The sequence below is a fragment of the Mytilus edulis genome, chromosome 1, assembly GCF_963676685.1.
Source record: "Mytilus edulis chromosome 1, xbMytEdul2.2, whole genome shotgun sequence".
NCBI classification, from domain to species: domain Eukaryota; kingdom Metazoa; phylum Mollusca; class Bivalvia; order Mytilida; family Mytilidae; genus Mytilus; species Mytilus edulis.
The window spans coordinates 42,829,118-42,848,597 of NC_092344.1; the positions used below are offsets into that span (position 1 = coordinate 42,829,118).

The window sequence follows — 19,480 nt, forward strand, 5'->3', positions numbered from 1 at the left end:
AAGAGTTCATGGCAAATACTTCCATATTGCAAAAATGAAGTCTAGTATTAAAAGTCACACTTATAAAAAAGCCCTAACATTTAATTTAAAACACAAATTCAATCTCAAGTTTTGATTAATATTTTTTAGGAACTAGATATTCCAGGTGTGAAATCCTACACTGAATACCTGATCCAGGTTGCAGCAATAAATACTGAGGGACCTGGACCTGTTGCTAATGCTGCTGTAGTTACTGCTGAAGGAAGTAAGTACCAGTAGTTTTGTATTTAATCCAGACAGGAATTTAGTATTTAGAGTGTAGTATTTACTTCAGTCAGAAACGTATACCAATATGCTGCCATAGTTACTGCTGAAGGAAGTCTATTGTTACTGAAGAAAGTAACTGTTATCAGTTTTGTGAGAAGAATTCTTCAATAAATTAATGCATAAAGTTTGAATAGAAAAAGAAGATGTTGTATATCATCAATGACACAAATCATCAACAGATATATAGAGGGTAACAAATTTTCTTCTACAATAAGCAAGTATCTGTACAATATGTCAAACTCTAATCATCACTTTTCTAAACAGTTGTCAATAAACTAAACAGAAACTATTAAAAATCTCACATCAACAGATACAAAGTGTTAACGAAATACTTCTGACATTATTGCTGATTTCAAATTTATCTTTTGAGACATCAGATGATTGAATATAAAATCATAATCTTTGAAAAAGTTGTGGTTCATAATAATGTTAAAAGTTTGAATGGTATTGTTTTCATTTTACCGGAAAAATCATGCTGGTAGAATATAGGGATAGAAAAAAAATGCATACTAAAGTCATAATTTATTTTATATTTTAGAACCATCAAAACCAAGAATCACTCACATATCAAGAAATACCCCATCTACGGTGAAAGTCCATTGGGTAGAACCTAAGGTGATTAATGGGAGACTACAAAGTTATGAATTACAGTGGATTAACACTAATACTGGTGTTGTCAGGACTAAAGTTATAAATGGCGTACTGAGAAACAAAATTTCAGAAAATATCACTAACTTAGGTATGCTATGTTTAGATTAGAAGTGAAAGCTTAGTTGGAAGATTCATGTATATATAAGTATTGCTAATAGATTTGTTGTCAAAATATATTGTAAATTCAGAAGTGTTATTATGGCTAAAATGCAATAGGTTTTGTAAAATTTAAATTTGGCAATATTTTCTGTAATTGTTATAATTAAATCATCCACTTTTGTTCATTGTTCAACAATCTCCCAAAGTTTAACTTATTTCAATTATAAGGTTGGATTATCATTAGTAGAAGCTTAAGTTTTGTACCAAGTATGTTACAAAGAACTTTTTATTTTCAGATCCTTATACACAGTATGATGTAAGAGTAAGGGCTGTAACTGGTGGGGGTAAAGGTCAATTTAGTGATAGATATCCTGCAATGACAGATGTAACAGGTAAGGTCAAAGGTCAAGTACATTTTATAAATTCTGAAATTACAACAATGTTATCCATGTCATTTATTTGAATTACAAAATGCATTGAATATTTTTCTTTTCTTTCAATTTCTTATTGTGAATCAAATGAAACATTTCCATAGAGTCGTCTCTTCTTTGTCAAGATATCTTCTAGTAGATGAAAATACATGCATCAACTCTTGAACCTGAATGTGATGTTGTATTTATGCAATATTCTAAACCCCAACAAATTAAATATGATAAATGAATGCATGAAAGGATGAGGTTTCCATTTACTGTGGTTGCCTTATTTTTTGAGGATATAAATTTCGCAGTTTGAAAACAATTGGTATATTTGAGGCTATTTGATTACAAAGGGTTGCCAAATTTACACATTAGTCTATATTTTTTTTTAAATTCATTGAACATTTGATCAAATATTAGATATTCACTTATACCCATGAAATAAAAAAAAATTGGTATTTCACTAATAATTATAAATTCACAGTTAAAAGATGATATGATGATAGCTTACTGCTTAATCAATTTTAGCTCCAGGCGCACCTACGATTTTAAATGCTACAACAATAGGGACAGATTCAGTTTATCTACGATGGCTGCGTCCTAAAAAGTTCTATCGTGATGTGGAAGAATATTTAATAGAATTTATCGATCTCGACTCATATTTTACAAAGACTAAAAAGATTCCTGAGAAAGAATACGAGGTAAATTTTAAGATGTAATTTTCCCTTTCCTTTTGCAGTCCTTTCACTAGTTCATTCATTTGTCTAATATTTATTAGATAACATGGTTCAAACCTATCTTAACTATACTATAAGTTAACAAATGACTTTAAAAGTAAAAACAAGAAAATCGGGTATGACTGTCAATGAAACAAATTTTGTTCACCTGTAGACACAGATACTTAGAAAAGAAAGTAGTGTTTAAAATGTTTCTGAGAGGTAAATCCTCTCACCTAACCTTGGACTGTGTATATATAGCACAACACAAGAACTAACTATAAAAATATGGTTAAAAGGGCCTGTCTCATCAGAGTTGTACTAAGCACAAAAGCAACATTAAAAAAGACAAAATACAACGTACTGCTCTAATATTTTTTTGTGAAAAGAGAAGCAGTTTACACAAAAAAAAAAAATAAGTATCTAAATTCTAATCTTCTTTACTTATTATTTATTTCTGTTTTATCATTATTTGTAAGTTATACTTTGACCCTTGTTAAACTTTTATACATTGTGACTTGGACGGAGAGTTGCCTCATTGGCACTAAATACATCATCTTCTTATTTATATTATGTATATGTTTTAGGTTGTAAAATCCAATGATATGACATGGATTGAATCTGCTGTTAGTAACTTACCCTCTAATCGCCATTATTCAGTCCGGATCGCTGGACTTACTCAGAGTCTATTTAATGCTCATCAGTATCCTGGAAACTATTCTGCTAAAGAATTCTTCTATCTCCAAGGTGAATATTCATGATATATTTTCTTAATTGTATGTACTAACTCTTATGTATGGTGCACTTTGAGTGTTCTGCACATTTTTTCCTGTAATAATTTCGTGAAAAATCATATTCGATTGAGAAGAACTGAGCAAAATGTTGTGTTTGTTACTTGTATTGGATTTGATTTAATGCTAAAATAGGGTAGATATAAAAATAATTCTTTCAGATTTATTTGAAAAAAGTAAGCAAAAAGATGATAAAGTTAATTTACTCTCACCATATGATGTCATTTTATACTGTATACATCATGCTTTGTCATGAAATAAGGTTTGATTGGTGAAAGATTTCTACCTTCATTATAAGACATTATTGAAAGCTATCATTTTGCATTTGTCATAATATCATGGTGTAGGTAAGATTCAGTCAATAAAGCTTACAGCTGCATGGATTGGATGTATCTGATACCTTTTGAAGTAATTTTTTGACAAACTTAAAATTTGAAGATCAAAACATAAAAAGTTTGCATTAAATTTTGAAAATATTTTTGACCAAATTAACATTCAAATTTTGGCTTATACCTTTAAAGATATTTTTGACAAATTTATATTTTGGACATCAAAACATAAAACATTGGCTATTTAATCCAATATTAGATAACTATATATGTTTGTCCTCTGATCATTTATAACTCCACCTTCTGTGTGCAATGTACTAAGAGTGAACGCTTTTAAAATTGCAGGAGAATTGCTGACCACCAAAGGTGATTATCTTCCCTTTGTATTAACTGTGTGCATTCATCACTTGGTATAAACAAAGCATGCAATATATATATCAGTCTCAAGATAATATCTCCCACAAGTAGGCTATAAAGCACAATATTATTCACATACACATGTATTTACTAAAAGTGATATCTATTTTTAGACCAAATTTCTATTTTAGGCCAAATATCTATTTTAGATCAATTATCTATTTCTAGACCATATATCTATTTTTAGACCAAGGATGTATTTGTTTTTTTAGTGTATAGATATTTTGTATACACAATCAACCCTGCATTTAAAGGTCACCCTTCGGATTTGATTTAAATGACCTAATAAAAGATGTAGAATTGAGGCTTAAAATGTGAAGTTATCATTTCAGTTGGACTTGAGTGTATACATAGCAAAGTCTGCCATTTCTTGACATACTTTTTTATCAATCTAAACAGTAGCCGTGCAACTTTATATCTTGACACATGTGTATATATTGCTTGCAATGTAAATTAAATATTGTAAAATTGGTATCATGTCAAAAAAACAGCACCTATACTCAGTGTTGCAAAACTCTGTGCACCCAATCCTGTGTCAAAGGGGTAGAATTATTTACTTAATTTAGAAAAAAATGGGATATTCAGCATAATTGACTCATAGCATTCATGCAGATAATGTTTCATGCTTTCCATTTTTATAGAAATTAACCAAAACATATACATTTGCTTTTTGTGACAATTTCTTCAACTCACACTTAAAGTTGATTAATAACTGAATACAAAATGATAATTTGTTCATCAACTTGCTATTGGGATGAAAAATTGTTTCATGAAGATATTATTGGAGTAGCTATATTCATCATGTTTGTTACCAGTATTGACCTATATTTTGACCTTTCACTTCTCAGGTGGCAATGAGAGTAACACAACAGAACCAGATATACCCTCCAATCATTCGAATGTTATAATAGCAGGTGACCAAATGTTGTAAATGTGTATTGGTTTTACACCCCACATCTAGGTTACAAGCCACAGTTTTACATTCAAGAATCCATGTTGAAATCTCTGTAGAATATGTGGAGTATTTGTTTTTCTTTTTAAATTTCATTTATAGTGGAATGGTGCAGATTTAATTAGGGAATATAGAGATTTTTACTTCAAAATTGGTAAACACTTCTAGATTTTTGTAGGAAAATTATGATTTTAAGTTCTTTTAGAATATTACTAACTGCATTAGATCTTGATCGGTAAAACTGTGGCAGGGTTGCATGTTTTATACCAAATAGTAGCCAACTCACAAAAAAATGTTAAAACAACTTGTTTTTATTTTGCATTTATTTTTATGTTTATAAAATTTATGGCTGTGTAAATTTTAGATTTACTCAGTATGGCTTTTTTTTTGTTTCTTTTTGTTTTGATAGAGCATTTAGGAATACAGAATGTTTATAGATAACCTATGCATCAAACGCTACTAAATGAATGCAAAACTATGTTTTTTTTTTCTTATCTTACAAAATAAAAAAAACAATCATCTACAGAGATAATCTAGATGATGTTGCATTTGTGAAACTTTTTAATTTGCCCGACCTACGATAGGAGAGGTGCATTATGTTTTCTGGTCTGTCCCTCTGTTCATCTGTTCGTCTGTCCGTGCATCTTTTCGTCTGTCAGTTCCTCTGCCCTGCTTCAGGTTAAATTTTTGGTCAAGGTAGTTTTTGATGAAGTTGAAGTCCAATCAACTTGAAACTTGGTACACATGTTACCTATGATATGATCTTTCTAATTTTTAATGCCAAATTATAGATTTTACCCCATTTTCACAGTCCGCTTAACATAGAAAATTATAGTGCCGATGGGGCATCTGTATACTATGGACATATTATTGTTTTGATATGCCTGACAGCTATGATGCTGATGTTTGCTAGATAGGTGTATGATGGATTTTGCTTTTTTCGTATACATGCATTTTCGTATAAGTTAAAAAAATATTTTTTTCTTTGAAATTTGTTCCCTTGAACTTTTTTTTTGTAAACCTGCAGAACTGCCGCTGATTTTGGCACATAAGTGTATAATGAAAGTTCACAGATGTGTATTGTTCGTCAGATTTATGGAGAAATTAAATCCATTGAAAACTTCATTAAAAAAATGATTCTAATGATATTACTTTGATCATATAAATTCTATTTTTTTCAGACATCACTCATGGTATTTAAGTTTCTAAATATTGGTTGTATTTGTTTGGTTTTCATGATTTGTAATGTTTAACAGATCTGTTAACTTATTTTCATGAATGACAAGTTCAACTTGTTTGCATTGGTACTTGGAAATCTTGTTTAATATGCATGATTTTAATTTTTAAAGTTTGTTTTCATTTTAATGGTATTTTTTTTTTATCCTGGGCAAGGGAAATAATTAACATTGGAAATACAAAAGTAGAGTTTAACATTGTTAATTTTCATCGATAGTAAGGTAAACATTAAATGATATTTAAATAATATTGAAAGATGATTTTTCTCATGTACACTTTGAAGAAATGGAGCATTGATAAGAAAAGAATGAATATAAGCTGGTTTTACCTTGAAGAAATGGTGAAAATGTTTTAACATCTAAGGAAAAGTCCTTTAATTGCTGTTTTACAACCAATTCTGACCAGTTTGATGAATTTTCAGCTTAAGACCTTTGCAAAAAATTTATCATTGAAAACAGTTATACCATCTTAGGCTTAAATTTTGCCACAGAAATGATGTCACTGAAAATCTATAAACAAAATACTACACAAAATGTATTGATGTATTGAAGTCATTTTGTGACACTTAATTATAAGATGCAATGTATAAATTTTATATTATGATTCATATCATTTTTGCTTCATTTGCTTTCTATGTTCTCATCCAATGTGTGTGTTTGTTTTCTGTGTAGTTCATCAATTTCAGAAATGTGTAAAACGTACCTTTACAAAAATTAAGAAGATACAATTTTATACTGTTTATGCCCTGTGTGCATTTATCTGTACAGCTATATGTATAACTTGGAGTGAAGGTTCAGTTTAATGTATTTTGATTTAAAGTACGGACTGTACACATTGTGTGTTCTATGAGTACAGATTGTGTGTACTGTGTATACTTTTTTGTGTATTCTGCAGTACACACAATCTTATTTTACATAGCTGGCATATGTTATAATTCTTTTTCTTTTTATAAAGTCTCATAACTTTCTGAAAACATTTCTGGAATGATGAACTGAGTGTTGTTTTCGTAAACATCATATAATCATTTATATTTGTAAAATCATTGTAGTATGTAAAAATTAAAAAAAAATGTATGAAATATTATTGAAATTTTAGGATGATATTTTTGTATTATTTTATTTATCATATTATTCTATTTATAGATCCAAGAGCCATTCAAGCTGCTGAGCAGGACATCATGTCTGCTGGTATAGTGGCGGGAATTGTTTGTGGGATACTGGTAGTACTCCTGGCTTCACTTGTATTCATTGGTTGTAGGTAAGTCAAGAGTCATGTTTGGAAATTGATTTTGATGGAAAATGTAAGTTAAAATTTAGAAAAACTGGTAGCAGATTTTTTTCTATAATAATTCTTGACAAATTCACACCTCTCTTTTTCAATATTTTCAATTGAGAACTCAGTTTAAGTGCAGTATCTAAAGACGATATGATATATTTTACAGAAATATAAATTTTAAATTTTAAACTAAGTGATCTAAGCATTGACTTAATATCATGAAACCCTTCCCAACTCTACTGATATATTACTTTTACTTAGAGTTTGCGTTTATTACTAATGTTTTATCATTTTTTAACATTTTAAATTTCAGATCATTAACTTGCAGAAAATATTACCAGGCTGCTTACAATTACTTAGCTGTCCCAACCAACTCTAATCATTTTCCTTCAACTGTCATAACCATAGCAGAACCCTTTGGTAAGTCATATTTTTTAGTAAGGACTATTTCTTAGCAGGGGTTCAAATTTGGATAAATTAATGGTCCTTAACTATTTGCATTTTTATTAAAGTGATAGGTCCTCCGTAAGAGAGTCAATAGCCCTTTTTCATAGGTCCTCCTTAAGAGAGTCAATAGCCCTTTTTCATAGGTCCTCCGTAAGAGAGTCAATAGCCCTTTTTCATAGGTCCTCCTTAAGAGAGTCAATAGGCCTTTTTCATAGGTCCTCCGTAAGAGAGTCAATAGCCCTTTTTCATAGGTCCTCCGTAAGAGAGTCAATAGCCCTTTTTCATAGGTCCTCCGTAAGAGAGTCAATAGCCCTTTTTCATAGGTCCTCCATAAGAGAGTCAATAGCCCTTTTCATGAAAAATCTGTAACAAGAATGGAAGGTACTTTACTTTTGAAATTCAAATATGAAAAGTCCACATAGAAAGGTCCCTGTCAAACCTCAGACATATGCTTATTTGAATCCCTGCTTTTCGGTCATTATACTTAGAAGGAAAAATCAAATGTTGATGATGTGTCATCAAACTATTTTTATGCCCCCTCCAAAACAGAGGGAGCATTAAGTGTTACCCTAGTCTGTCTGTATGTCCATAAATAAGTATCTATTCTCAAATTTTAATTTGCCTGGACCAAATATTATAAAACTTATACACAATGCTTAATACCATAAAACAAAGATCAAGTTTTAATTTGGGTGGTGTCACTTTTATTTTTATTGAGTTATACCTTTTTATAACATTATAAAAGTAGGGGCATCATCTGACCCATACTGCATTTATTTTTGTACATGAAACATTGTTGTAATTTGTTTCTTTTTTAGTTGAGAAGACTTATCCTGAAGTAAAAGTAGAAGATTTTATTCAGCATGTAAAGATATTGCATGCTGACACAGATGATAAATTCTCACAAGAATATAGTGTAAGTCATAGTGAAAAAATCTCTTATTGATAAATGGGGGTTTACTGCATAGAGGACAATGTGAAAAAAAGATTAAGAATTAGGATTGGAGTGTTTTAAAAATATTAAAATGGAAAAAAAATCCAACAAAAATATGAATAGATAAATATGGTGTCAAGAAATGAAGAACCCAGAATCCAGACTGAAAGTGAAAGTAGGTCAAAATATGTCAAAAAGCAAAAGAATCAGATGCAAAGAAGAAAGAAAAAGTCTAAATATAATGATCCTGCAGTTTCTGAAATAAAAATGCAGGGATTTAAAATTGAGTATGGATGAGGTACAAGATTTTTGTTGTTCTGTTAGGATCTTTTATTATCATTTTACATCAAAGAAAAGTCTAATGGATCATTCAAAACATTCAGGGTGCTTGAATGGTTATGAATAATGCACAATATTTATTTAAGACTAGCATGGTGTCAGAGTTACTTGTACCTGTAGTTTCTATAAAATAAAAAAGGAAAAGATATGAATTAAATGATCTATGAATAGAAAATGTCTTCTATCAATATTTATGTGTCAATGTTTGTATGTCAACCAATTATAAGTACATTTGTTGTCTTTCAGGATGTAAACAAGAATACACGAACAGACCTCAAGGCAGATACATCTAATATGCATGAAAATAAGTCAAAGAATAGATATGTAAATATTACAGCATGTAAGTATGACTTTCCTACTATGTTTTTATGTATAATATTTTTAAATGTGAATAAATGTCTCCAAATACTACCAGGGCAAAAAGAGTCAATGTATTTACTGTAACTGACCTCAGATACTGGCCACACATGTTTTGTATGAACAAAAAAGCAAAACACAGCAGATTTAAAAAAAAAAAGAACAACCTTTTTTTAATGAACTAATTAAGGAATAAATAAACTCATCATAGATACCAGGACTAATTTTTATACGCCCGGGACGGGACGTATAATGGTATACCGTTGTCCGTCCGTCCGTCCGTCCGTCCGTCGTCCACACTTCGGACAATAACTCAAAAACGCTTTCACTAATTTCCATGAAACTTAAGTGAATTGTTTATATCTATTGACGTAAGCTCCCTTTCGTTTTTTTTTAATTTCAGATTTTAAGTTTTGGATTTACGGGGCTTTATTCATAAAAAAGGGGGGATTTTTAACACTTCGGACAATAACTTAAAAAGGCTTTCACCAATGTCCATGAAACTTTGGTGAATTGTTTATATCTATTGACGTAAGCTCCCTTTAGTTTTTTTTTAATTTCAGATTTTAAGTTTTGGATTTATGGGGCTTTATTCATAAAAAAAGGGGGATTTTCAACACTTCGGACAATAACTCAAAAAGGCTTTCACTAATGTCCATGAAACTTTGGTGAATTGTTTATATCTATTGATGTAAGCTCCCTTTCAATTTTTATAAATTTCAGATTTTAAGTTTTGGATTTATGGGGCTTTATTCATAAAAAAAGGGGGATTTTCAACACTTCGGACAATAACTCAAAAAGGCTTTCACTAATGTCCATGAAACTTTGGTGAATTGTTTATATCTATTGATGTAAGCTCCCTTTCAATTTTTATAAATTTCAGATTTTAAGTTTTGGATTTATGGGGCTTTATTCATAAAAAAAGGGGGATTTTTAACACTTCTGACAATAACAAAAAGGCTTTCACCAATGTCCATGAAACTTTGGTGAATTGTTTATATCTATTGATGTAAGCTCCCTTTCAATTTTTATAAATTTCAAATTTTAAGTTTTGGATTTATGGGGCTTTATTCATAAAAAAAGGGGATTTTTAACACTTCGGACAATAACTCAAAAAGGCTTTCACCAATGTCCTTGAAACTTTGGTGAATTGTTTATATCTTTTGATGTAAGCTCCCTTTCAGATTTTACATTTTCGTGTTATGAATTTTAATGCTTAAAAAAGGGGGGATTTTCCAATAAAAGACAAGTTAAAAGAGCAACGGGCGTATCATGCGCTAAAGCGCAGCCCTTTATTATATATACGCCAGACACACGTTTCGTCTACAAAAGACTCATCAGTGATGCTCGAATCCAAAAAAGTTTTTAAAAAAAAGGTGTCAAATAAAGTACGATGTTGAAGAGCATTGAGATCCAAAATCCTAAAAGTGTTGCCAAAATACAGCTAAGGTAATCTATGTCTGAGATAGAAAAGACTTAGTATTTCAAAAAATTCAAAATTTTGTAAACATAACAATATCAAGAAATTGTAATATAGCAATTGAACCATTGAGGAGAACACAGATAAGTGGAAGGAGAGTGATTTATTCCATGAAACTCAGATTTATTATTTGAATTTATAACTGATATAGTTATTTTTTTTACAGTTGATCATTCCAGGGTATATTTAGCTAAGCAGCCTCAAAGTGAAAAAATCCGTCAGTCTGATTACATAAATGCTAATTATGTTGATGTAAGTAAAATAGATAGAATGTTGGTTATTGATAAGCAATAAATCTGGTCATTGAAAACTGAATTAATTCACATAGTTTTGATTTCCAAATTTTCTCGTTTCAAGCCATTCTGTGAATATTGAAATGTGCAAAATAATGATAATTTATATAGCCTTTGTGTACACGTGCACAGAATGTTAAAAAAAGAGAGAAAAAAAAAACATCCTTAAGATGGTACCTGACACTACAGGGAGATAACTCTGTAAAGTCAGCTAAAGGTTTTAATTACGTTGTGTTGTAAAAGGAATGTTAAGCTTCTCAATGATCAAAATTGGTGTTTGTCAAATTGCTATATAACCAGTGTATTTTTTCTGACAAAACGGTTGGTTCAAAAAATTAAAATTTTTGTATTTTTATTCGAGTCTCAAAGTAAATACTTTGACAAAATTTTATGAAAATTAAACGAGCCAAATTAATTTTAGTGAAAGTGTACTACCTTAATCTATGTCTCAATAGGAAGTGAAGAAACGAAATGTCAGGACAAATTCAATGTTTTTAGTAATTCAATCCATTCACAATGGTGTTGTTTGTGGGATTTGTCACTAAATTATAAGTAAGGTCTATATTTCTATATTTTCATTTTTTGAAGAATTACTTAAACATTATGTGTTGAAATCAAAATTTTGTTTGTTAAACCTATGTTAATCGAAGATAAGTCACTTAATTTTACTGGAGGACTATTGCATCGGCTCCTTACAAGTGGTTTAGAAGCTCTAGCTCCAGTTGAATGAAAAGTAGTGAAAAACTTTATAATTTTACTTGTAAGCTTTTATAAGTACAGGAATAGGTTTTATAAATTTTAGACTGTGTACATTATAAATCAAGGTGAGATATGGCAATCGCTCCGTTTGAAATTCTGTGTTTTAGTGAAATATGAAATTAACTAATTGTAAAACTGCATGCATATTGATTGCTGTGAGTTGTTTCTTTCTTAAAATAATAGCTATTTCTGAAGAAGCGTCTTACCTATATAATGTAGATACAGTGAAAACTGTCTTAACCGAAACCTCTTTGGGACTAAACAATTTGTTTGGTTTTAGCAGATTTGTAGTTTAACCAGGTTTGCTGAACGTAAAATTTGATATGACTCGACTTTTGAACAAGTATGGTAAGGACAAGTTTTTGGTTTACACAAGATTTGGTTAAGACAGGTTTCACTGTAATTTGAATAGTTAGTGAGGAATACACTTTACTGTAAAATTGTTACAAGGATAATTATACCCCCGCTTTAAAAAAGGGGGGGTATACTGTTTTACCTCTGTCTGTCCTTCCGTCCGTCCGTCCATCAGTCCGTCCGTCCATCAGTCAGTCCGTCCCATGAAACTTTCGTCACATTTTTCTCAGGAACTACACATCCACCCTTTCTGTAATTTGGTATCAACATTTATATATGTCAGCCATACCGTGTGATGCGTTTTCAGATTCATCACTTGACAACTTCCTGTTTACCGAACACTTGTATGATTTTACACATGATAGCCAAGTTGAAAATTTTCGTCACATTTTTCTCAGGAACTACAATACAAGGATTTCTGAAATTTGGTTTCAGGGTTTATCTAAGTCAGCTATACCGTGTGATGCGTTTTCAGATTGATCACGCGACAACTTCCTGTTTACCGAACACTTGTATGATTTTACACATGATAGCCAAGTTGAAAGTTTTCGTCACATTTTTCTCAGGAACTACACATCCACCCTTTCTGTAATTTGGTATCAACATTTATATATGTCAGCCATACCGTGTGATGTGTTTTCAGATTCATCACTAGACAACTTCCTGTTTACCGAACACTTGTATGATTTTACACATGACAGCCAAGTTGAAAATTTCGTCACATTTTTCTCAGGAACTACAATACAAGGATTTCTGAAATTTGGTTTCAGGATTTATATAAGTCAGCTATACCGTGTGATGCGTTTTCAGATTCATCACTCGACAACTTCCTGTTTACCGAACGCTTGCATATTTTTACACTATTAATATTATCCACTTGCGGCGGGGGTATCATCAGTGAGCAGTAGCTCGCAGTTTCACTTGTTTCAAAAGTCAGATAAGTCTAAATTATCAATGAACTGTAAGATTGAAGGATATTCTTCTAATATTTTTATTAAATTTTGTCAATTTTTGTAAAGTTTAAACCTTTTAATTACAGGGATATCACAAATCCAAAGCTTATATAGCTACACAGGGACCAATGCCATCAACATTTGGGGATTTTTGGAGAATGGTCTGGGAACAGAAGTCTGTTGTCATAGTGATGATTACTAAACTGATGGAAAAAGGAAGGGTAAGTTGTTAGTCTTTTTTTTTTTAATTTCATTACTTTAATTTTTTAAATATTTCCATTTTCCCTAAACATTAAAAACTTACGTCATTGACTCATGACTATTTGCATTAAAAAAAAATTTTAAAAATCAAAATTTTCCATTCTGTGAAATGACAAAAAGTGAGGCCACATAAAATTTTTGCATTATTTTATTTTGCTAAATTATTACTAGCAATTGATTACATTCAAGTAGAAATGTAGAATTGAGGAAAATGAAACAAAATCTAAAAAATTTATATAGAATATAAAAAAATATTTTTTCAAAATATTTGTCAAGAAATTTTTAGAATTGAATAAGTTTAAAAGAGCAAAAAATTAATAAGGTATAGCTTTACCATCTGCCATGATAATTCTTTCCTTCACATGTAAATTTTCTTCTTGTTTATGAATACATGTACATATTTCAAATTGGAGTAAATAGTATAAAGAAAGCAACAGGTATTTTTATTAAAATATAACATTTATTGCTATTTTTGTTTTTAGAAAAAATGTGATAAATATTGGCCAGAAGAAGGTTTAGAACAGCATGGGAATATCGCTGTTAAACATCTGAACACGTTCTCTAGAGCTCATTATACTGTTAGAATGTTCTCACTCAAAGATACTAAAGCTAAAAAGGTAACTTGTGACAAAAATGCTTTATCGTATATTGTATCTTTTTTTTATGACCTAAAAATGCTCAAAGGGTTAATGTCCTTCAGAAGATTGTTAAAAATTTACCATGTTTTCGGTAAAAAGGTGTTCCTGGTTCACAGAAAAAAAAACATTAGATACATAGATTAAGATTGAGCTTTACAATCATTATTGGGTCATAATTTGAGATGGGTCTTGGTAATATCCTAGAGAAGTTGTGCATTGTCAAATTTAATGTGTAAATAAATATAGAAATGATTCCTAAGAAAATGTTGGCATCCTATCTTTTTAAAAGATATTGGGAATCACTAAAATATGCTAAATTGTAAAAACCACAAAAGGAACAATTGCAACTTTCTTTGAAAATTCAAAGATTTCAACTTATTGAAGAAATAATAAAATTTGAAAAATACATGAAAGAAAAACTTGAATTTTGTATTCACCCTCATTATGAAGGATTATTTAGATTAAACACTTACAATATACATAATTCAGTGATCACATTGGTATATATTTATATAAATTTGAAGTATACTTAATATCCAGATCAACTGATGAATATTAATTTTGAATTGTAGCAATCTTCAGAAAGAATAGTATACCAGTTCCACTATACAGAATGGCCAGATCATGGGGTACCAGATTTTACATTGCCTGTACTTAAATTTGTACAGAAATCAGCATTTGCTAATCCACCAGGGGCTGGACCCATTGTTGTACATTGCAGGTATGGACTTTGCCAGAACACATTTGTTTTACAATTTACTGAAAATTAAATTGATAATTTAAAAGAATTTTTTGAATTGGACAAATTCTATATACCAGTTTTAAGTATTATGACTTTAAAATTATTTATGTTTAAGTTTAAAAAAAAAAAGAAAAGAAAAAAATAATGTTAATGAAAATATTGTTTTGACAGTGCTGGTGTAGGAAGAACTGGTACCTACATCCTTATAGATGCTATGATAGAGCAGCTTAAAGACAAGGGTACCATAAATATACCACAGTTTTTACTGAAAATTAGACAACAGAGAAATTTCCTAGTCCAAACAGAGGTAAGATAAGATACACTCTTAGACGTTAACATTATGTCAACAGAAATTTTCTTTTATGTTGATATTTACGGGATCACTTATACTTTCCAGAAATAATTGACAAATAGCAATTAGATGTACTAGTTCAGTTGTTTCTGTAAATGAGCACTTTTCGGGTAACCTGACCTCCTGTCAGACACCTTCTTCCAGCTTGCTGATACTTTGAATTTTTCAATATGCTGAATAAACTTTAAATTTCACTTTACACTTTTTAAAAAAAAAGATCTGAGCAGAATGAAAGACAACATTTAATTTCACAGTAACTTTTGTAGACAATAATAAGTTGTATTAAGCCCTTTGCGTCCGTCGTCGTCGTCCGTCGTCGTCTGTCGTCTTTAACTTTTACAAAAATCTTCTCCTCTGAAACTGCTGGGCCAAATTAAACCAAACTTGGCCACAATCATCATTGGGGTATCTAGTTTAAAAAATGTGTGGCTTGACCTGGTCAACCAACAAAGATGGCCGCCACGGCTAAAAATAGAACATAGGGGGTAAAATGCAGTTTTTGGCTTATAACTCAAAAACCAAAGCATTTAGAGAAAATCTGACATAGGGTAAAATTGTTTATCAGGTCAAGATCTATCTTCCCTGAAATTTTCAGATGAATCAGACTACCCGTTGTTGGGTTGCTGCCCCTGAATATGTAATTTTAAGGAAATTTTGCTGTTTTTGGTTATTATCTTGAATATTATTATAGATAAAGATAAACTGTAAACAGCACTAATGTTCAGCAAAGCAAGATTTACAAATAAGTCAACATGACCGAAATGGTCAATTGACCCCTTTAGGAGTTATTGCCCTTTATAGTAAATTTTTAACCATTTTTCGTAAATCTTGGTCATCTTTTAGAAAAATCTTCTCCTCTGAAACTATTGGGCCAGATTAAACCAAACATGGCCACAATCATCATTGGGGTATCTAGTTTTAAAAATGTGTCCGGTGACCCGGTCAACCAACCAAGATGGCCGCCATGGCTAAAAATAGAACATGGGGGTAAAATGCGGTTTTTTGCTTATGACTCAAAAACCAAAGCATTTAGAGCAAATCTGATGGGGTAAAATTGTTCATCAGGTGAAAATGTATCTGCCCTGAAATTTTCAGATGAATCGGACAACCTGTTGTTGGGTTGCTGCCCCTGAATTGGTAATTTTAAGGAAATTTTACTGTTTTTGGTTATTATCTTGAATATTATTATAGATAGAGATAAACTGTAAACAGCAATAAAGTTCAGCAAAGTAAGATTTACAAATAAGTCAACATGACCAAAATGGTCAGTTGACCAATTTAGGAGTTATTGCCCTTTGTAGTCAATTTTAACCATTTTTCGTAAATCTTAGTAATCTTTTACAAAAATCTTCTCCTCTGAAACTACTGGGCCAAATTAATCCAGACTTGGCCACAATCATCATTAGGGTATCTAGTTTAAAAAATTGGTCCGGTGACCCAGCCAACTAACCAAGATGGCCGCCACGCCTAAAAATAGAACATAGGGGTAAAATGCAGTTTTTGGCTTATAACTCAAAAACCAAAGCATTTAGAGCAAATCTGACGTGAGTGAAAAATTTTATCAGGTTAAGATCTATCTTCCCTGAAATTTTCAAATGAATCAGACAACCTGTTGTTGGGTTGCTGCCCCTGAATTGGTAATTTTGTGACAAAAATGTCGGTTATTGATTTGGGGATGTACGGCGGGCGGGCGGGCGGGCGGTCGGGCAGTCGGGCGGGCGGGCGGCAATCAAATGTTGTCCGTGCATTAACTCATGAACCGTTCAACCAAAGCTTTTAAAATTTTAATATGTTATTACTGACAACTATTCGAAGGTCAAGTTCAATAATGGCGATTTTGACTTTTACCGTTCAGGAGTTATGGTTCTTGAAAGATTGAAAAATGGAGTTGTCCGTGCATTTACGCATGAACTGTTCTACCAAAGCTTCCCAAATTTTAATATGTTGTTACTTATGACAGAATGGAGGTCAAGTTCAATAATGACGAATTTGACTTTTACCGTTCAGGAGTTATGGTTCTTGAAAGATTGAAAAATGGAGTTTCCAATCGTGTCCGTGCATTTATGCATGAACTGTTCTACCAAAGCTTCCGAAATTTTAATATGCTGTTACTGATGACAAAATGGAGGTCAAGTTCAATAATGACGATTTTGACTTTTACCGTTCAGGAGTTATGGTTCTTGAAAGATTGAAAAATGGTGTTTCCCGTCGTGTCCGTGCATTTTCTCATGAACCATTTAACCAAAGCTTTTGAAATTTTAATATGTTGTTACGGATGACAAAATAGAGGTCAAGTTCAATAATGACGATTTTGACTTTTACCGTTCAGGAGTTATGGTTCTTGAAAGATCGTAAAATGGCGTTTCCATTCAGGTTGTTGCATTTACTCATGAACCATTCAATCTAAGCTTTTCAAATTTTAATATGTTGATACTGATGACAAAATGGAGGTCAAATTTGATATTGACGATTTTCACTTTCACCATTCATCAGTAATGGTTCTTGTGATATTGCCAGGACACAAATAAATGTTAATAAATCCGGTTTGCTGTCGTTGTGACAGCCTCTTGTTGGTTATTATCTTGAATATTATTATAGATAGAGATAAACTGTAAACAGCAATAATGTACAGCAAAGTAAGACCTAAAAAGAAGTCAACATGACCAAAATGGTCAATTGACCCCTAAGGAGTTATTGCCCTTTATATAGTCATTTTTTTTTAACAATTTTCACAAAATTTATAAAATTTTACTAACATTTTCCACTGTAACTACTGGGTCAAGTTCATTATAGATAGAGATAATTGTAAGCAGCAAGAATGTTCAGTAAAGTAAGATCTACAAACACATCACCATCACCAAACCACAATTTTGTCTTGAATCCATCTGTGTCCTTTGTTTAGTATTCACATAGACCAAGGTGAGCGACACAGGCTCTTTAGAGCCTCTAGTTTTCCATTTCTGTCAAATACCTACCTGTTTTCCAATACATTGAAATGTGCGTTGGGTTAAGCTGAGCACATCAAGGCATTAATTCTTATATATTCATGTTTTAGGAACAGTACATGTTAATTCATGATGCGTTGGTGGAATATTTACTTAGCCACGATACAGAAGTCAGGAATGGCGAAATCAACAAATATATACAGAACCTTACAACAATTCAGGAGGATAAGTCTTCATTACTCCAGAAACAGTTTGAGGTATATAGATATAAATTTATGCGGGTAGATTTTGAAGAAAATTTGAAATTGGTTTAATTTGCTATCATATTTTTTTTGATAAATTTAAAATCAAGGAGTGACTTTGTGATATCTCATCTAGACACAAATATTTCTTATCTTAAATAATTAAGGATAGATTATAACCTGCCCTTTTCAAAATTGGCCCTAGTATCATCCTGAGATTCCCATATAGGCCTCAGGCTTGAGCCGAGGGTAAATATGGGTTGAGGGATGAAACCCGGGCCAATATGGAAAAGACATGTTATAATCTATTTATCACATATTTAAGTTCTGCAGAAAAGAGAAAAGCAGTTCAATTATAACAATTTAATGAAACATAACAGGTAAAATCTTCAAAATTTTATCACAAAAGTGTTATCAATACTTGTAAAGGACGCAATAACGTTACATCCTTTGGAATTAAGGCACAAAAAAACAATAACCTCTTTTTGTCCCCTGGCAGTTTTGTGGTTATTACATGTGCAAAACCCAACATATTTGTAACATATTACCCAACATATTTGTAACAAATATGTGATAAGTAATTTTTATGCCCCTTTTATGGGCATTATGTTTATGGTCTCTGCATCCGTTCTTCTTCAAGGTTAAAGTTTTTAGTCGAGGTAGTTTTTGATAAAGTTGAAGTCTAATCAACTTGAAACTTAGTACACTTGTTCCCTATGATATGATCTTTCTAATTTTAATGACAAATTAGAGATTTACCCCCATTTCCACGGTCAACTTAACATAGAAAATGATAGTGCTGATAGGGCATCCCTGTACTTGGGACACATTCTTGTAATACACGGATGTATCATTAGTCAGCTTAAGTTCTGCAAGCATTACAATAAAAATTACAGAAATTGCAAATTTCGTGGATGGTAGTTCTGTTATAGGTTTGGTCAACTTGAACAAAGTGCATATTCTATTTAAGTCATCTTTACATTCTTATATATACCAAAAATCTTTTAAATATCTACAGACATTAAGAAAAAAAACATGGGTAATTCTATATTTCCCAACCACTTAGTATTTTGGGATTATTAGGTACAATCAACCAACTATAACAAAATGAAAATATGCTTGATTGTAAAGAGCAAATCAAGGAAATGTTTTGAGAAGTATTCTATTTTAGCTTGAATAAAATAGAAAAGTTGAAT

The 19,480-nt window shown here is 31.2% G+C and overlaps 1 protein-coding gene across 8 annotated transcripts in view; it reads left to right on the plus strand.

Annotated features, from left to right (window-relative positions):
- Nucleotides 1–19,480, plus strand: part of LOC139482890 (putative receptor-type tyrosine-protein phosphatase mosPTP-1) — a 51,320-nt gene that overhangs the window by 18,241 nt on the left and 13,599 nt on the right. For 2 of the 8 annotated variants that reach the window (XM_071266923.1, XM_071266930.1), the window contains exons 7-23: nt 130–244; nt 845–1,045; nt 1,353–1,448; nt 2,001–2,173; nt 2,776–2,935; nt 3,654–3,674; nt 4,574–4,639; nt 7,056–7,170; nt 7,502–7,608; nt 8,454–8,551; nt 9,155–9,248; nt 10,912–10,997; nt 13,191–13,325; nt 13,848–13,982; nt 14,576–14,724; nt 14,917–15,052; nt 18,153–18,299. In XM_071266923.1, the coding sequence (XP_071123024.1) occupies nt 130–244; nt 845–1,045; nt 1,353–1,448; nt 2,001–2,173; nt 2,776–2,935; nt 3,654–3,674; nt 4,574–4,639; nt 7,056–7,170; nt 7,502–7,608; nt 8,454–8,551; nt 9,155–9,248; nt 10,912–10,997; nt 13,191–13,325; nt 13,848–13,982; nt 14,576–14,724; nt 14,917–15,052; nt 18,153–18,299 (2,034 nt within the window). The remainder of the gene's footprint in view (nt 1–129; nt 245–844; nt 1,046–1,352; nt 1,449–2,000; nt 2,174–2,775; nt 2,936–3,653; nt 3,675–4,573; nt 4,640–7,055; nt 7,171–7,501; nt 7,609–8,453; nt 8,552–9,154; nt 9,249–10,911; nt 10,998–13,190; nt 13,326–13,847; nt 13,983–14,575; nt 14,725–14,916; nt 15,053–18,152; nt 18,300–19,480) is intronic. The other 6 variants (XM_071266932.1, XM_071266937.1, XM_071266942.1 and 3 more) reach the window with 3 other exon arrangements.